General features: G+C 44.4%; 1 protein-coding gene across 1 annotated transcript in view; it reads left to right on the forward strand.

The window, feature by feature from the left end:
• Positions 1–17,742: 17,742 nt before the first annotated feature.
• The window catches only part of LOC143984092 (uncharacterized), a 39,241-nt gene continuing 38,105 nt past the window's right edge, over positions 17,743–18,878 (forward strand). The window contains exon 1 of the mRNA XM_077484409.1: positions 17,743–17,791. Within this exon, the coding sequence (XP_077340535.1) occupies positions 17,743–17,791 (49 nt within the window). The remainder of the gene's footprint in view (positions 17,792–18,878) is intronic.

The following is an 18,878-nucleotide window of genomic DNA, read 5'->3' on the forward strand; positions in this document are numbered from 1 at the left end:
CATGCTCCAGGAGGATGCCCAGTGTTTTGTAGGCTCTGATGATAACACTCAGCTAGAGGAAGGCAGTAGCGTGAATGCAGAGAGAGGGGATGCTCAAGAAGGACAGCAATCTGGCAGTCATGTTCCACAAGCTGCAGCATATTGCCAGGTTTGCTACAGCGATGAAAAGGGAGGGGATGATGAGGGCACTGACTTCACGTGGGTGCCTGGTAGGAGAGAGGAGGAGGAGGAGGAGGCACATGTCCAACGAGGCAGGATGCCCTCCAGGGGCCAACTTAGGGGCAGCACACCAACTGAATCACACCGCAGAGCTCCGCCTGTGCAGGACGCTGCCTCTGCGCGTTATTCTAAAAGTTCTTTGGTGTGGGCCTTTTTTGAGACGAGTGCATCAGATCGCACCACTGCTATTTGCAACATATGTCTCAAGCATATCTCGCGTGGCCAAAACATCAGCCACTTGGGCACCACATGCTTGACCAGACATATGTTGACCTGCCATGCAGCTCGTTGGCAAGCCTACCTCAAAGACCCACACCAAAGAACAAAGCGGACCTCTCCTTGCTCCTCATCAGCTGGCATCTCCAGCCCCACTAGACCTTCAGTCCTCTCTGAAACCTGCTCTGAGAGGAATGAAAGTGTAGAATTAGGTGTGTCACAGCCAAGTGCTTCCGGGCACTCTACTAGCAGTACACCCACGTCCGATTATAGCAGGCAAATGTCCCTGCCCCAGCTGCTGGACCGGCGAAAGAAGTTCACTCCCAGCCATCCACATGCCCAGCGGTTGAATGCTAGCTTGGCTAAATTGCTAGCACTTCAACTGCTGCCTTTTCAGTTGGTAGACTCGGCCCCCTTCTGTGAGTTTGTACAATGTGCGGTTCCTCAGTGGCAGGTCCCCAAACGCCACTTTTTCTCACGGAAGGCGATTCCGGCTCTCTACCGGCATGTGGAAGGCAATGTCCTTGCCTCGCTGGACAGGGCGGTCAGCGGTAAGGTGCATATTACCGCTGACTCATGGTCCAGCAGGCATGGACAGGGACGTTACCTGTCTTTCACGGCCCATTCTGGCAGCTGGGAAGGATGCAGGACAAGGTGCAGTAGTGTTGGAGGTTGTTCCGCCACCACGCCTCCAAAATGCTACTATTGGTTGTGACACACCTCTCTCCTCCACCCCCTCCTCTTCTTCTTCCTCCATGGCCTCTTCCAGTGCTCTGTCCTCAGAACCAGCGGTGCTCCATAGGCATTCCAGGGGCTGCGCAAGTACGCAGGCAAAACGATGCCATGCCGTGCTTGCGCTGGTTTGTTTGGGGGACAGGAGCCACACTGGGGCAGATGTTTTGTCAGCTCTGCAGGGGCAGGCCGAGAGGTGGTTGATGCCACGCCAGCTTAAGCCAGGAATGGTGGTTTGTGACAATGGCACCAACCTCCTCTCCGCCCTCCGACAGGGACAACTGACCCATGTGCCCTGTGTAGCTCACGTCCTTAACCTGGTGGTGCAGCGGTTCTTGGGCAGGTACCCCGGCTTACAGGATGTCCTGAAGCAGGCCAGGAAAGTCTGTGTGCATTTCCGACGATCATTTAATGCCTGTGCTCGGCTGGCTGAGCTCCAAAAGGAGTTAAACCTGGCCAAGAACCGCCTTATATGTGACATGCCCACCAGGTGGAACTCAATGTTGGCCATGCTGCAGCAGCTGCACACGCAGCAGAGGGCCATCAATGAGTACCTGTGCGACTACGACACCAGGACAGGGTCAGGGGAGCTCGGTTTTTTCCTCACCACGCCAGTGGGGCATGATCAGGGATGCATGCACTGTCCTGTCACCGTTTGAGGAGGCCACAAGGATGGTGAGCAGTGACAGTGCATGCATCAGTGACACTGTACCTCTTTTCCACCTCTTGGAGCATACGCTGCGTGGAATAATGGACAGGGCACTTGAGGCAGAACAGAGGCAGGAAGAGGAGGACTTCCTTGCCTCTCAAGGCCTCCTTTATCCAGACAGTGTTCCTGCTGTGCCACCCATCACACAGGAAGAGGATGAGGAGGAGGAGGAGGAAGAGGAGGAGGAGGATGATTGTGTCAGCATGGAGGTGGAGGCTGGCACTCAGCATCAGCAGTCTTGTAGGGATGATTTACAGTCCCAAGAAACACATTGACTTGTACGTGACTGGGAGGAGGTAGCTGCGGATCATGTTGCCCTTAGTGACCCAGAGGACTCCGGACCGAATGCCTCAGCTAACCTACGCTGCATGGCCTCCCTGATCCTGCAAAGCCTGCGGAAGGATCCTCGTATTCTTCAGATCAAGGAGAGGGACCATTACTGGCTGGCCACTCTCCTTGATCCATGGTACAAGGGTAAGGTTGCCGACCTTATCTTGCCATCGCAGAGGGAGCAGAGGATGAGACATCTCTGGGAGGCCTTGCAGAAAGGTCTGTGCAACGCGTTCCCAGAGACTGGGAGGTTACAAACTCCTGGTCCTGGAAAACGTGTTGCTGAGGCATCGGTCAGAAGGAGCGGTGGAGAAGGTGGCCGTCTGACTGATGCTTTCAGACAATTTTTTAGTCCGCAGCCCCAAGGTATGATCGGTTCCAGCAACCATCGCCAGCGTCTGATTTATATGGTGCACGAATACCTAGGGGCAAGGTCAGGCTTGGACACCTTTCCCACCGAAAATCCTCTGGCTTACTGGGTCTTGAGGATGGATCACTGGCCAGAGCTTGCACAGTATGCATTTGAGCTACTGGCCTGTCCTGCATCCAGCGTTCTTTCGGAACGCACCTTCAGTGTTGCTGGTGGCTTTGTTACCGATCACAGGGTGCGCCTGTCCACCGAATCAGTTGATCGACCGACCTTCATCAAGATGAATCAGTCTTGGATCACCCACAGCTACCAAGCACCTGAAGCTGATGTAACCGAATAATTTTTTTTGAAATGTCACATGCCTTCAAGACTGCCTATGCTGATGCTGACTGACTGTCCTGTTATGTTGATTGTCTATCCTCTTCCTCCTCCGCTGATATGTTGGAAGAACATTTCTGGTTCTGGGTAATGCCATCAGCCCAATTTTTCTGCCCCTGTTTTACAGGGGCGTTTAAGTACAATTTTTGATGCAATGCTTTGCAGCAGGGCTAATTCCTGCAATAAAACTAGAGTATATGGGAGAGGTTGCAGTGTGGTGGCACCAGCACCAGTGCCTAAGGCCCAATTTTTCTGCCCCTGTTTAACAGGGGCGTTTAAGTACAATTTTTGATGCAATGCTTTGCAGCAGGGCTAATTCCTGCAATAAAACTAGAGTATCTGGGAGAGGTTGCAGTGTGGTGGCACCAGCACCAGTGCCCAAGGCCCATTTTTTCTGCCCCTGTTTAACAGGGGCGTTTAAGTACAATTTTTGATGCAATGCTTTGCAGCAGGGCTAATTCCTGCAATAAAACTAGAGTATATGGGAGAGGTTGCAGTGGGGTGGCACCAGCACCAGTGCCCAAGGCCCAATTTTTCTGCCCCTGTTTAACAGGGGCGTTTAAGTACAATTTTTGATGCAATGCTTTGCAGCAGGACTAATTCCTGCAATAAAACTAGAGTATCTGGGAGAGGTTGCAGTGTGGTGGCACCAGCACCAGTGCCCAAGGCCCAATTTTTCTGCCCCTGTTTTACAGGGGCGTTTAAGTACAATTTTTGATGCAATGCTTTGCAGCAGGGCTAATTCCTGCAATAAAACTAGAGTATATGGGAGAGGTTGCAGTGTGGTGGCACCAGCACCAGTGCCTAAGGCCCAATTTTTCTGCCCCTGTTTACCAGGGGCGTTTACGTACAATTTTTGATGCAATGCTTTGCAGCAGGGCTAATTCCTGCAATAAAACTAGAGTATCTGGGAGAGGTTGCAGTGTGGTGGCACCAGCACCAGTGCCCAAGGCCCAATTTTTCTGCCCCTGTTTAACAGGGGCATTTAAGTACAATTTTTGATGCAATGCTTTGCAGCAGGGCTAATTCCTGCAATAAAACTAGAGTATATGGGAGAGGTTGCAGTGGGGTGGCACCAGCACCAGTGCCCAAGGCCCAATTTTTCTGCCCCTGTTTAACAGGGGCGTTTAAGTACAATTTTTGATGCAATACTTTGCAGCAGGGCTAATTCCTGCAATAAAACTAGAGTATATGGGAGAGTTTGCAGTGTGGTGGCACCAGCACCAGTGCCTAAGGCTCAATTTTTCTGCCCCTGTTTAACAGGGGCGTTTAATTACAATTTTTGATGCAATGCTTTGCAGCAGGGCTAATTCCTGCAATAAAACAAGAGTCTATGGGAGAGGTTGCAGTGTCGTGGCACCAGCACCAGTGCCTAAGGCCCAATTTTTCTGCCCCTGTTTAACAGGGACATGTAATTACAATTCTTGATATAATATTTCACAGGAGGGCCCGTTCCTGTGCCCATTCAGAGTAACTGTGAGAACTTATAGTGTTGTGGCACCAGCACCACAACCACCAAAGGTCAATTTTTCTACCACTCTTCAACAATGGCATGTAATTACAATTCTTGATATAATCGTTCACAGCAGGGCGCTCCAGCGCCCACCAAGAGTCACTTTGAGGGCTTACAATGTTGTGGCAAAACCAACACCTTGTTCCGCCATTTCTGCAGAGCATATAGGGCAGGCCCCTACTTTCAAACATCCAACTTACAAACATCTCCTACTTGCAAACGGAAGGAGACAACAGCAAGTGAGATGAAAAAAGATGGACGACAAAACAAATTATACAGGGGTGATAACCCTTCCTTATGTTTTTCAAAAAGCTTAAAAATAGTTTTTTTTTGACTGGAGCTACACTTTAAAAATGTACCAGTTGAAAATTACAAACAGATTCAACTTAACACAACAAACCTACACAGTCCCTGTCTTGTTTGCACCGCCTATATACTGCTGTTCTGAGTATATAGGGCCTGGGGGCCACACGCATTTCCTTTTTTTAATATGGGTACGGGGTTCCCCTTAATATGCGTACAAGACCCAAAGGGGCTGGTAATGGGCAGGGAGGGCTACCCATGCCATTTTTCTCAATGATCTTCAACCATATTGCAGGAACCAGATATAACATTAAAACCGCAAGCAGTTTTAAATGATGTTATTTCCGTTTAATGTCATTTTGTGCAGGGACTGTTCTAAACATGGGAAACACGTGGAACTTCACAGGCATACTACAGACACCCTACAGGCACCATATTTAAAGGAATATTTCACTTTTTTTTCACTTTAATCGTCATTAAAATCAGTGCTCCTGCCAAAACAGACATTTTTAAAAACATTTTAGGCATTGACCCATGTCCCCTGGGGCAGGAGCCAGGTCCCCAAACCCTTTTTAGGACAGTATCTTGCATATTAGCCGTTAAAATTAGCACTTTTAATTTCAAACGTTCGAGTCCCATAGACTTCAATGGGGTTCTAAAGTTCGTACGAATTTGGGGTCTGTTCGAAAGTTCTGGTGCGTACCGAACTGGGGGGTGTTCGGCTCATCCCTAGTCTTCAGCCCAAAGAACAGAGAGCTAAGAGAACAGTGAGACCCCCAGATTAACATATGACACCCCTGGAACAAGCTCAGAAGAAGCTATTCCCACTGTTCACAGACTTCCTGATTCTCAGGCATATTCTATGGTGGTAGCAGTGACCGATGTCCCCAACCCATCGCCTAACACACTTTGGTGGCAGGTCCCATTACCTAATGCATTTGTTAGGAAATTTCATAAAATCAGCCTAAGATCATAGGCCTAATTTGTTGGTCCATGTGTAAGGTTACTGTACAAATGCTATGTTATTATTAACTGCACTCATCTCTCTCTTTGGGGGACCAAAGATTTTTTTAGAAAGGGGTGGATGTAGCATAGGCTTAGTATTGCAATATATGCAGAATATTGCTCTCTGAAACATTGCATTGCATTTTCTGGCTAAACTGATAGCTGCAGGATTGAAGGCAGATTGGGTCCTGCTGTAGCTAAGAAAGAAGCCCACCCCTAACAACAAAAACAATGAAAGACAGGATTGGATAGCTGCCGAGAAGAGCTGTGATTGGGGGAGAGAGAGGAGGACACAGGAAGAGAGACAGGCTGGCATGGTGGCAGGCAGACAGAAAAAAAGTATCCCATGTGTTTATCTCTTGAGCACTTCTAGAGCACTTCCAGAGCCTGTGACTCTCCTAAAGGAAGGTGCACACTTGAGAGAGGAGTTTGCAGTGTGTTATTCTGCCTGATTACTGAAGATGTGCTAACAGTGCAGAGAAATCTAGAGACCAATTTCAGTGTTGCAGCAATCATCATCATTATCCTGTTTGGAGGTTTCTGTGGCATGTGTTGCTCACATCACCATCCAGTCAACTGAGACAGCATCAATCTACCAATTGCTGGAAGGAAGATATATCAAGTGCATCTAATGGTGAGAGATCTTCTGCCATCCTTGTGTATGTGGATCTAGCTGCTAGCTCCTATTTACTGTTAATGCAGCTTTATCTGAAGGTGGATCTCCACATCTGTTAATCTTTGTGACACTTTGTGAACATACCCCTTTCGATTCTGTGGATTACAAATATTACTTCACAAAAGTCTGAGTACTCAAACACAGGATTTAAAGGGCCCCAATGCTGGCAGACTCTGTGTGTGTGTTTGTGTGAATAGAATTCCCACTGGCCAGTGGTTAGCTAGAACCTACAAGACCTAGGTAGGATCTTATAGTCAGTAATATCACTTTTGGGAAATTATTGAACGTTATGCTTTGTATTGTGTTGTACAGTTTGTTCACCACTTGTTCAGTGCATTTCAGGCAAGGCCACCCACTGGCGGTTAAAGTGAATGAACACAAATCCTGTTTTCCTTTACTGAGAAGTTGTAGTATATTATTGCACTTAATATTTGTATTCTGTTAATCAGTTTATCTCTTTTCAGGGCTTTTTTGCTAGTTCTAATAAAGCCCAGCTAAAAGTTTAAACTGTGTTTTGGTGTTACTGAGATCCTGGGGAGGGTGTGGGACCGGAGACCTGTATATTACAGTGGCCCTTGCGGGGGTGGCGCTACATATAGAAATAGACACTATCACTATTGGATACCAATTACTCTGTTGCACCTTATTAGATATCTGATTATTCATTGTTTGGTTATTATTTGCTATTACACATTTTTTCATACTATTTATTTTATATTTTGTGTTTCACACTATATGCACTATGGATTGAATCATATTTTGCATTTAATATATATATACATTTTTAGCTTGACTATATGTATTTTTTGGCACTGGATGCACTTTATTGTTTATTGTCACTAGATGCACTTTAGTGTAAGAGGGATCAAATGTTAGATTGGATACTATTTAGTGAGCACTTACTCACTATTTGAAAGGGATAGCAGTTATTGTATAATCATCTGCGCATTTTATATTGACATATACACTTATATTTATTAATTTATCTATTTGCATTAATTGTGGAGCGCAACACCATTCAACATATACACAGTCTATCTATTTAGGGGAGGGTTTGAGCCCCTGTCGGTGTTTTGCTGCAGTTACAACTTTTTTTCCTTGTTTTTTCCTTTGTTTGAAACATTGTGGCGCGAGGATAATTTATAATTACTACATTTTGACAATTATGACATTTCTCATTTAAGACCAGGGAAGATCTGCACAGTTGCTGATAGGAGGATCTCTAGAATGAATATTGAGTTGTTTCAAAAAGAAATGAATGAACGGAATAAAACTGGAAGCAATATTCTCCATGTGATAAGGAAAAGCTCAACATGATCAGCACTGCAATGAGCACATGCCTGATTTCTGTTCTGTACTTAAGAATGTGTCTGCGCCCCATGCGTGCAACGATTCCACGCATCTGGCGCAAATTACCAGCTGGTTTCTATTCGTTTAAGTATGCTCCAGGTCGTAATAACTATTCCTGCGAGAGCATAAATCACCCCCTCTGTATATGTACTGTATATAAATATTAGATCAAAATTGACCTAATTGTAAAGAGTCCCGGTGATAATACATAATGCATGACTTTCAAGGTCAATAAACAGCGTGCTAACAACAAAAAACTTTTGATTCTTCTGATTCCAGATGTTGTTGTGGGGAGAAAAGACAATTCTACAGTTCTACAATGTGGAGAGGATCCTGGAGATAAAATAATAGTGGGAGTTTTCTGGAAGATCCATCACATTAATAATTCTTTGTGTTTATTCTCATATGCTGACCTTGCCAAAAGAGGACCCCAGTTATACAGCAACTGCAGTACAAGAATGACACTTACCAATATAACACTGACCATCCAGAACACCCAAATATCTGATGGAGGAAATTATACCTGTAAGGTGTTATCTCCTGATGGGGACATCTTCTGTACAACTATTTTACAAGTATTAGGTGAGTAATATCTGATTTCACCACAGTGAGAAGGTCAATTCAGGTTTAGCACTACACTTTCTACCATATTGTAGATATGCAGTATCCATAGGCATGCACAAGGGGTGTGCCAGGTGTGCCTTGGCACACCCTAATCCCTCTGTGCAGTGTTGATTCCCCCTACTGCCTGGGCTTCCTCCCATGTTTTGCCCCCCCATGCCAGTGCTGCTGGCTTCCCTCCCCCCCCCCCCCCGGATGCTGCGAGGGATGTTCCAGGATGGAGAGTGGGGGAAGGGGCTAATCAATATGTCATTTACCTGCCCCTTCATTTTCTAAATGAACACAGTGAATACACTCATTCACTGTGTTCAATCATAGCTGAAACATAGTAAACAGTTTACTATGCTTTGGTTTGTGAATGTACAGGAAGCCGCTCAGCACAGTGCAATACACATTCAGTCACTGTCCAGTACAGCTAGGGGCTGCAGAGAAAGGCATGTGTGTTCTGAGCTTTGGGGGTGCAAACCCTAATGGAATAGGCTGTGCACACCTATGTGCATATCACAAACCAGAAATATAATCATTCTCATAAAGTATATAGTGCAAAACATTTTCTGAATGGACAAGGTGCGGGGCCAGTGCAAGGATTTTTGTCTACTTACATTTTGGTGCCCTTCCCACCATCCTCCTGCCACCCCCTCAATGCAACCCCCAACCCCCATATGACATACATTTTATTTGAACATCAAAATCCTTTCTTACATCTGAGCCCCCCCCCCCCCACCTGCATCAGTCCCCACCATTACTTTATACAGTTTCCCTCCTTAAATCAATGTCCCCAGAGTCCCCTCTCACCGCAGAGTCTCCAGTTTTCCCCCTTTACACACTAGAATCCATAGAGTTCCCCTAAAAGCAATGTCCCCAGCATTCCCTTTGTACGTTATGCCCTCCCCTCACAGATTTTTTTGCCCAAATCAAAGTCCCCAGAAGTCCCTTCTTACAAAAGAGTTCCCCTGCATTCTTTCCTTACAATCAAGGTTCCGAGAGCCCCCCCCCCCCCCCTTTACAGTGCCATGAAAAAGTATTCATACCCCTAGAAATTTTCCACATTTTGTCATGTTACAACCAAAAAACGTAAATGTATTTTATTGGGATTGTATTTGATAGACCAACACAAAGTGGCACATAATTGTGAAGTGGAAGGAAAATGATAAATGGTTTTCAACATGTTTTACAAATAAACATGTGAAAAATGTGGGGGGGGGGGGCATTTGAATAGTGCCCCCCCCCCAGTCAATACTTTGTAGAACCTCCTTTCTCTGCAATTACAGCTGCAAGTCTTTTTGGGGATGTCTCTACCAGCTTTGCACATCTAGAGAGGGACATTTTTGCCCATTCTTCTTTGCAAAATATCTCAAGCTCTGTCAGATTGGATGGAGAGCGTCTGTGAACAGCAATTTTCAAGTCTTGCTACAGATTCTCAATTGGATTTAGGTCTGGACTTTGACTGGGCCATTCTAACACATGAATATGCTTTGATCTAAACCATTCCATTGTAGCTCTGGCTGTATGTTTAGGGTCGTTGTCCTGCTGGAAGGTGAACCCCAGTATCAAGTCTTTTGCAGACTCTAACAGGTTTTCTTCTAAGATTGCACAGGCAGAAGCTGAGTTAATAACTGATCCCTCAAATATAAATCAGATAAGATGGGCAGGATTAGCGCGCCAGTATAAGAACCAATTAGCAGCTAATGCTAAACACAAGAGGTTCCAGCAAAAACTAAAAAATTTTGAGCAAGGACACCAAGCTAATGAGATATTAAATTATTTGATAAAACAACAGTTATCATCATTAGCGATTTCAGAGGTGAGAAAGGGGAGAAAGTTAATATAGTAGAGGAGATACTTATGAGCTTTCAAAGATATTATGTTAATATGTATACATCAACATTGACTTGCACAGGAGATGAGATAGAGGAATATCTGGAGGACTTAGAATTCCTCAAATTAACAGAGTAACAAAAAGAGGGGATGGAGAAAGATATAGAGGAGGAGTGTAGGAAAGTGAAGTAGGTAGAGAGTAGTAGATGTAATGTAGTGGAAACTCTACATACTCACAGGGACGTTTCTTAATGAATAGCAAAGTCTTTGTGTAATATGTGAATCAATATCCCTTCTCCTAAAGGGTGTGTAGCGGAGATATGTATGTCTTTCATCCAAGGCATTTCAAATGTACTTTCAGGAGTAGAAATTGAAGAATCCTTCGTCCATTCAATAGTTGGTTTATTGTTCAGGAAGATAAGCAAAGACAAGATTGACATCTGGTAACATATGGCATGGTGATGGCTTCTAAGGTGGTACTTCTGGTGTTACATTTTCAAAGTATTCTCTTCCCACCGATCTTCCTCCCTCTCATAATCTTACACCCTTCTTATACTTTTCATGATGTTATGTCAGCATATCCTAATAACTCCCACATTTGCATATATACCCAATATGGTTCAGTCTATAGATAAGTAGCATAACTCCACCCATTGCCCTGACATAGTAACGCAAATATAGAAATACCTACTCAGTAAAACCACTCCTCCCTATACGATCTGTTGTTCTGTGACCTTCAGAAACCATCACTTACCACCGAACATATAACTTACATATATTTTCAGAAACCCTTATCACTTAAAATATTAATTAACTCAAAAACTTCTAACAAGGAGGAAGTACGAGAGGCCATCTTTTCTATGGGAAAGGGTAAATCTCCAGGACCGGACGGTATACCACTGGAAATGTACCAGCGATATGTGGACATTATGGCACCAGCCCTGACCAAGATGTATAGAGAGACATTTCTCCAGGGAGAAATGCCCTCTTCCATGTATGCAGCAACAGTAATACTGATACCAAAACCAGAAAAGGATAGAACTGACTGTGCGTCATATAGACCAATTTCATTATTAAATATAGATTATAAAGTATTGGCAAAAATACTTGACAAAAGACTCAATGGAGTAATTTTATTTATTGTGTCGGATGGTAAAACTGGATTTATGCCAGGGAAATCTACTTCAACCAATATTATTTGATTCCATAGAATGGGAGTTCCTACAGATAGTGCTGAAGAAAGTGGATTCGGGGAAAAATTTAGAAAATGGGTAAGAATACTATATAAGCAACCATATTCAAACTTATTAATAAATGGAATATTATCTTCCACAATAAAACTATATTGGGTGAACTAGACAGGGATGCCCAATGTCCCCTCAACTATTTTCCCTGGCAATCAAAGCACTGGCAAATAGATTTAGACAATCTAAAAAGTAAAAAGGGATTAAAATAGGGGAAAAGACTGAACATATAGGTTTATATGCCGATGATATCATATTATATATGGGAGATGTGCATACCTCCCTGATGGAGGCGGCGATGAAAATAATAGAAATATAAGGGACATTTTCAGGGCTTAAAGAGGAGGGCCGGTTTAAAAAAAAAAATAATAAATTAAAAGTCAGCAGCTGCAAACACTGTAGCTGCTGACTTTTAATAAGCACACTTACCTGCCCAGGGCACCCGCAATGTCGGCCGCCCGAGGCTGACTCGTCCCTCGGTCTCAAATCCCGGCGCCGCCATTTTGGCTAAGGGAAACAGGCAGTGGAGCCTTGCGGCTTCACTGCCCGTTTCCTACTGCGCATGCGCGAGTCGCGCAGCGCTTTGTGAATGGAGCGCGCTGTGTTCTGGGACACACAGTTCCCAGAACACAGCGTGACCCATTACCCAGAAGATGCCGCATGGAGGAGAGAAGAAAGAAGATCTCCGCGGAGGAGGAAGAGGCAGATTAGGATGATGTGCCTAGCAACAGGCATTTCAGCCTGTAGAATATGTCAAGAGAAAACTGGGAATATGGATAAAACTACCAATATCATTGGCAGGAAGAATACAGCTGATTAAGTCTATTGTATTGCCTAAGTGCTTGTATGTTTTTGCACACTCTCCGATAAAAATACCAAAACAGATATTTAAAAATCTAAATACCCAGATGACCAGGTTTATCTGGGCATATGGTAGATGTAAATAAAAACTTAATACATTACAAAGACCCAAAGTAACAGCAGGGCTGGCTCTGCCAGATTTATATTTGTATTATCTGGCAGGGCAATTGAAGCATTTAAGATCTTGGGGAAAGCAGGAACAAAAAACAAGGGTAGAGGAATATTTATTAAGTAAGATGCAGGTAGAGGATCTCCTGGTGGGACTAGAAAAAACTGACTTGAGGAGGGTGGGAGTAAAAATTCCCCTTCTAAAGCTGGCTAGGGCAGTTTGGAAGGAGGCAAAAAAAACAACTGACGGGATTTACTGATATCCCACCAGATAACTGCCTTATGGAATAATCCAACATTTGAGCATTTGGAAATATTTGAGGATAGTAAATTTTGGAAATAGAATAAGGTAACAACTATTGGCCAGTTGAATGATAACAATATAATATTATCCTATGAAAATCTGTGTAAACAATATAACCTACCGAGTAAACAGTTTTATAGATATCTACAGCTTAGACAGGTACTACAGATACAGTTTAGAAGAAAGGAATTAAAAATATCTAAATACCCTCTCTTAGGTATTTTGAGATCACAGGGACCAAAGGGATTAGTATCCAAACCAGTGATTCTCAACCAGGGTTCCATGGAACCCTAGGGTCCCTCCAAAGTTTGCTAGGGGTTCCTTCAGCATTGGGCAATTTATGCCTCTCAGACAAGTTCCCACCGACACCATTGATCTTTTTAGCTATCTGTAAGGAGATAACTCTTCCCAATGACCACAAGTGTAAGGACCGTTCTTCCCACTGACCACAAGTGTAAGGACCATTCTTCCCACTGACCATCACACTAATGTATCATGAGTTGTAGACGTCTCATTTTTTTTCAGGGGTTCCCCGAGACCGGAGAACTATTTCAAGGGTTCCTCTGTGTTGAAAAGGTTGAGAAAGGCTGATCCAAACTATACTCACATCTGCTACAGAGTAAAATAGGTGGCGAACTGTTGGGAGTAAGGGATAAATGGCAGATAGCTATCCCAGATATGAGTGACCAGGAATGGGAGGAAATCCGCTCCTCACACTTGAAAGTATCCCCGGCAATGAATAACAGGATAATCCAGTTAAATATAATATATCAGACATATCTGGCTCCGAACAGGTTGTATAAAATGGGGAGGATGTCTGAACCAAACTGCACAAGATGTGGGCAGGGGAGGGCAGACTTCCTCCACGTAATGTGGTATTGTGGTAATATAGGGAGATACTGGCAGCAGGTGGTCAGGAAATTAGAAAAAGTTATAAATAAACCTATTATGGTCACGGTTGAACTTTGTTTGCTGGGAGTACTAAAGGAGGAGAGAGGGAGTAGATATATTGGGATGTTTCTGCAAGAAAACAAATAGTACAGAAATGGATCCAGCCAAACCCACCGACATTAAATCAATGGGTGAGAGCGGTAAACCAGGTTTTACATTATGAAAGAATAATGTATGAACAAAGGGGAAATGTGCAGAGATATCACAACATATGGGCAAAGTGGAATAGATCGTATTTAACAATGGATACAGGAATACCTGAAAATATAGTATAAAGTGGCTATGAGGTGGATGAGAGAGAATGGAATGATTGCTAGGAGAGAATGGAAATGTAACTGGAAACATACGGGAATTATATAGTAACGAAATAAAATGTAAAACTATGTAAATTAATATGTAAGAAACATTTGTAATAAAGAGTATTTAAAAAAAAAAAAAAAGATTGCCCTGTATTTGGCTATTTCCATTTTCCCATCAACTCTGACCAGCTTCCCTGTCCCTACTGAATAAAAGCATCCCCACAACATGATGCCGCCACCACCATGTTTCACGGTGGGGATGGTGTGTACAGGGTGATGTGCAGTGTTAGTTTTTGCCACAACTAGGGATTTGCTTTTAGGCCAAAACGTAAAATTTTGGTCTCATCTGACCAGAACACCTTCTTCCACATGTTTGCTGTGTCCCCCACATGGCTTCTCACAAACTGCAACAATGACTTTCTTCTTAGCATTCTTCCATAAACGCCAGATTTGTGGAGAGCACGACTAATAGTTGTCCTGTGGACAGATTCTCCCACCTGAGCTGTGGATCTCTGCAGCTCCTCACCATGGACCTCTTGGCTGCTTCTCTGAGTAATGCTCTCCTTGCCCGGCCTGTCAGTATAGGTGGACGGCCATATCTTGGTAGGTTTACAGTTGTGCCATACTCTTTCCATTACACTTTTCACATATTTATTTGTAAAATATTTTGAAAACCATTTATCATTTCCCTACCACTTCACAATTATGCGCCACTTTGTGTTGGTCTTTTACAGAAAAAAACAAAACATGTTTTGATTGTAACATGACAAAATGTGGAAAATGTTAAGGGGTATGAATAATTTTTTAAGGCACTGTACATCAGAGTTCCCCTTTACATCAAAGCCCCCAACATTCCCACCTTACAATCAAGGTTCCCAGAGCCCCCTTGACATCATAGTCTGCAGAGTTCCAACCATACATTAGAGTCCGCAGAGTTCCCCCTTAGGGCTCATTCAGATGAGTCCTCCATACTGAGCCGCTGTCTGCTCCACCTTGGAGCTGCGTGCAGGCAGACTACAGAAATGGATGCAGACAGAGTGTCCGCACAGACAAAATTGCATGTGGGCAGGAGCAGATGCACAGATCTGAAAGCAGCTTCTCCATCTGCATCCACTTCTATGGGCTGCCTGCACACAGCTCCAAGATGGATGGACACACAGCAGACAACAGCTCTGCATGGAGGACAGAAATCAGTGCCTGTCTGAATGACCCCATTTCATCAGAATGTGCAGAGTTCCCCTTTACGTTGAGCCCTCCAATCCGCCAAAAACAAACTGGTGGGGCGGACAGACACCCTCTGTCTGGGTGGATCAGGACAGACGCCAGCCGGGTGTAAACAGACAGTCGGTCTGTTTACATCCAACTACCCATAAAGCAGAGTGGGCTGTGTCTGTGTCTGCTCTGCATAAGGGGACACGGACCTGTTATCCTCCAGCTCTGCTCAACAGGGGATCAGCAGACAGATCCCCTGCTAAGCAAAGCAGAGTCTGTCCCATGCAGGGGCGGACTGACAACTCATGGGGCCCCTGGGCAATAGGAGATTATGGGGCCCCCAGGCAATCAGAGATTATGGGGCCACACAGTATACAATCACACAGTATACAATCACACAGTATGCACATACATGTACACACAGTATACACAGATATGTTTCTATTGGCTGAGAAGGTACTGGAGAGGTGGAGCAGCTATAATCTCAGGATTTTTAGACCAAAAGGATATCGGTAAGGGACATTGCAGAGACAGATGTAAAAAAAAACAGATTTTTACATACTGTCCCTGGTTTTACTGAGGCTGTCAACCCTGATGGGGCCCCCTAGTGGCCCGGGGCCCTCAGGCAGTGCCCGAGTGGTCGAATGGTCAGTCCGCCCCTGGTCCCATGTGAAAGGGGCCATTTTGTTGATGTCTTGTTTTGTCCCCATCATCTGCCTTTCATCAGGGAGAGAGGAAGAGGTGTAGGGGCCGTGAGAGCTGGTGAAAGTTAGTGTGGAGGCAGCAGCTGAAGTTCACAGCGCCCCTCTACCTGTCATGGGTCTGCTGTGCTGAGCAGGTGTGGGCAGGGTGGCACCAGCATAAGCACTTGGAGGACCCTCTGCTTTAGTGCCCCCCCTCTCCTGGCACCCTAAGGTAGCTAATAACATAAAAGAGATGGAAAGGAACCAATAGAGTAGGGTACATTGCAGTACCGACAAGTATTTATCTACACACTCAGTGTGAGCGGGACTCAGTAACCAAAAAAGCATATGAAAAAATGTGCACTGTGTCAGAGGAACAACACATTACCAAGTGCCACATAGATGAGCCATGGGAAATAATTACGTGTAGTCAGAGGATGTGGAGATACCACATGTGTGAGTCTTTCTGGGAGCCTAGCCACATACAGAACCCCAAAAACCAATCACCGCCTTCAGGCTTTCTAAAGGTGTAAAATTGTGATTTTACTCCTCAGTACCTATCACAGTTACCGAGGCCCTGAAATGTCCAGATAGCACAACCCCCCCCTCCCCCAAATGACACCATTTTGGAAAGTAGACATCCCAAGGTATTTGCTAAAAGGCATGGTGAGTAATTTGCAGCTCATTTTTTTTTTTCTTTTTTCAATTTTCAAAACTTTGTGACAAAAAGAGAGATCCGCAAAATACTCACCATGCCTCTCAGCAAATAGATTGGGGTGTCTACTTTCCAAAATGAGGTCATGGGGGGGGGGGGAGGTTGTGCTATCTTGTCATTTCATGGCCTCTAAAACTGTGATGGGTAGTGAGGAAGGGAAATCACAATTTTATGCCCTTAGAAAGCCTGAAGGTGGTGATTGGTTTTGGGACCTGTACACGGCTAGGCTCCCAAAAAGTCTCGCACATGTGGTATTCCTGTACTCAGGAGAAGCAGCAGAATGTATTTTGGGGTGTAATTTCACAAATGCCCATGGCATGTTTGAGCAAGACATCATTTAGTGGAAAAAAAATAAAAACATTTCACTTTCCCGCCAGTTGTATTCTTTTTTGTCTCCTCTCTCTGGGGTTCAATCCTACTGCACACTTCTCTTAGCAAAGCCCATTCAAATCCTTGTTTCCTTATTATGGCAATAAATTTAGTACTCAGTCACATCCACATTGACTGTCTGCCATGGACTGGGCACATTTAAAATAATCAAAACATCCTCAGCCTTTTCTTGTCTCACATCAAGCAATCCTAAGTAATAATTCTACAACATTCTGTCCACTTTCTTCTAGTGCAATTCACTTTCACGTTTCCTGTCTACTTCTTTAAACCATCCACCAAACCATAACCTTCTGATTTATCTCTTCTGGCATGTGCTTCCTTGTCTAACTGCTTCTTAACTTGCATAGTTATTTTAATATTCTGGCATGCTAAAATACTAAATCAACCCGGTCTTATCAGTGTGTGGAACCTTTTCCATTTTCGCACTCAGTAGGCTGGAATGGAGAACTAAACATTTAAATAATTATAATAATCATGGCTACCTTTTAGGAATTTAAATCAGCCTTTTCTTTCTTTGTATCCTAGAGTTATATAACAAAAACTAACAATTTCAACTAGGAATCCACTTCTACAACATAGTTAAACATTTCCCTTGGTCTTGTATATCACTTACATTTGAACATCCCCAGCCACCAGTGTAAAAGTCTCTGGCACACGAGAACACTCACAACACTTAATGCCAGCAGCATGTAGCAGGTTTCTGCCGAAGTGACAGCATCTGTCTGGAGCAGCATAATGCGGCCCAGCCATCTCCTACCCAAACAGGAAGATGTCCAAGATGATTGTGAGTCCTAAGCTTTTGTCTGGAACCTTTCCCTGCTGCTAATAATGTCCCTGACAGATGGATAACCTGTTTCTACTCTACTCACACACAAAATGCATGCCAAATCTGAGAGCGAGGGCCTTAAATAGGCTCTGCCTAACCCAATATGGCTGCTAGGGTCACATGGAGTGGCAGCATCCAATCGGATAGCTTCTCCAGTGACCCTGTACAAAAAAATAGATTGCACCTGCCTATAAGCCCTTTGGCAGTTTGACACTTTTTCCTGTAGCCAGTCCTTGTTTCCACTAGTGTCCTCCAAGGTCTTCCAATATTGTAATCGTTTTTACAGTATTCTGTGAGCTTTACTTTTAATTATGTGTATCTTTTACTTCCCCTGTACCTCTGGTGCAAGAAACCCGAGACTAACAGAGCTGCAGACAGGAGAATTTACATTAGCTGTTCCTCTCTTCCTTATTATTTCAGGTCTGGCACTCCCAATAGGGGAATGACTTGAATCACCTTGGGAGCAGGAGTGGTAAACAATTAAATTGCAAGTCCAGACAATTTTTTTTTTGTTTAGTGGGCAAAAATTAGAACTCCTTTTTGAGTTATTACTGAAACCAAAGATGTCACGATGTTGGCTTGGGCTCAAGCAGTACAATGCTGAAGTAGATTTCCTCCTTAGTTTAAATCAGTGGTCACCAAACTGTGGCCCGGGGCCAGATGGGGTACTTTGCTTGTTTTTATCTGGCACTTTGGGCACTATTTCATTCACTGATACCAACAATGGGGCTTAGTCCCCCTCCCCATGACACCAAAAATTGGGCCCATTGACACCAATGATGGGGTACGATTCCTCCCACTGACACAAGCAATGGGGAACAACTCCTCCCAATGACACCAACGATGGGGCACAATTCCTCCCAATGACACCAACAATGGGGCACAATTCCTTCCAATGACGCCAACAATTGGGCCCAATGACACCAATGATGGGGCACAATTGCTCCCAAGGACACCAACGATGTGGCACAATTTCTCCCACTGACACCAAAGGGGCATTGTTTTTTCCCACCGACGTCGGGACCTTTTCCAGCCCCTCTAAAGT

Source organism: Lithobates pipiens, unplaced genomic scaffold, assembly GCF_037356315.1.
Source record: "Lithobates pipiens isolate NorthernLeopardFrog02 unplaced genomic scaffold, aLitPip1_a1.2 Scaffold_16, whole genome shotgun sequence".
NCBI classification, from domain to species: domain Eukaryota; kingdom Metazoa; phylum Chordata; class Amphibia; order Anura; family Ranidae; genus Lithobates; species Lithobates pipiens.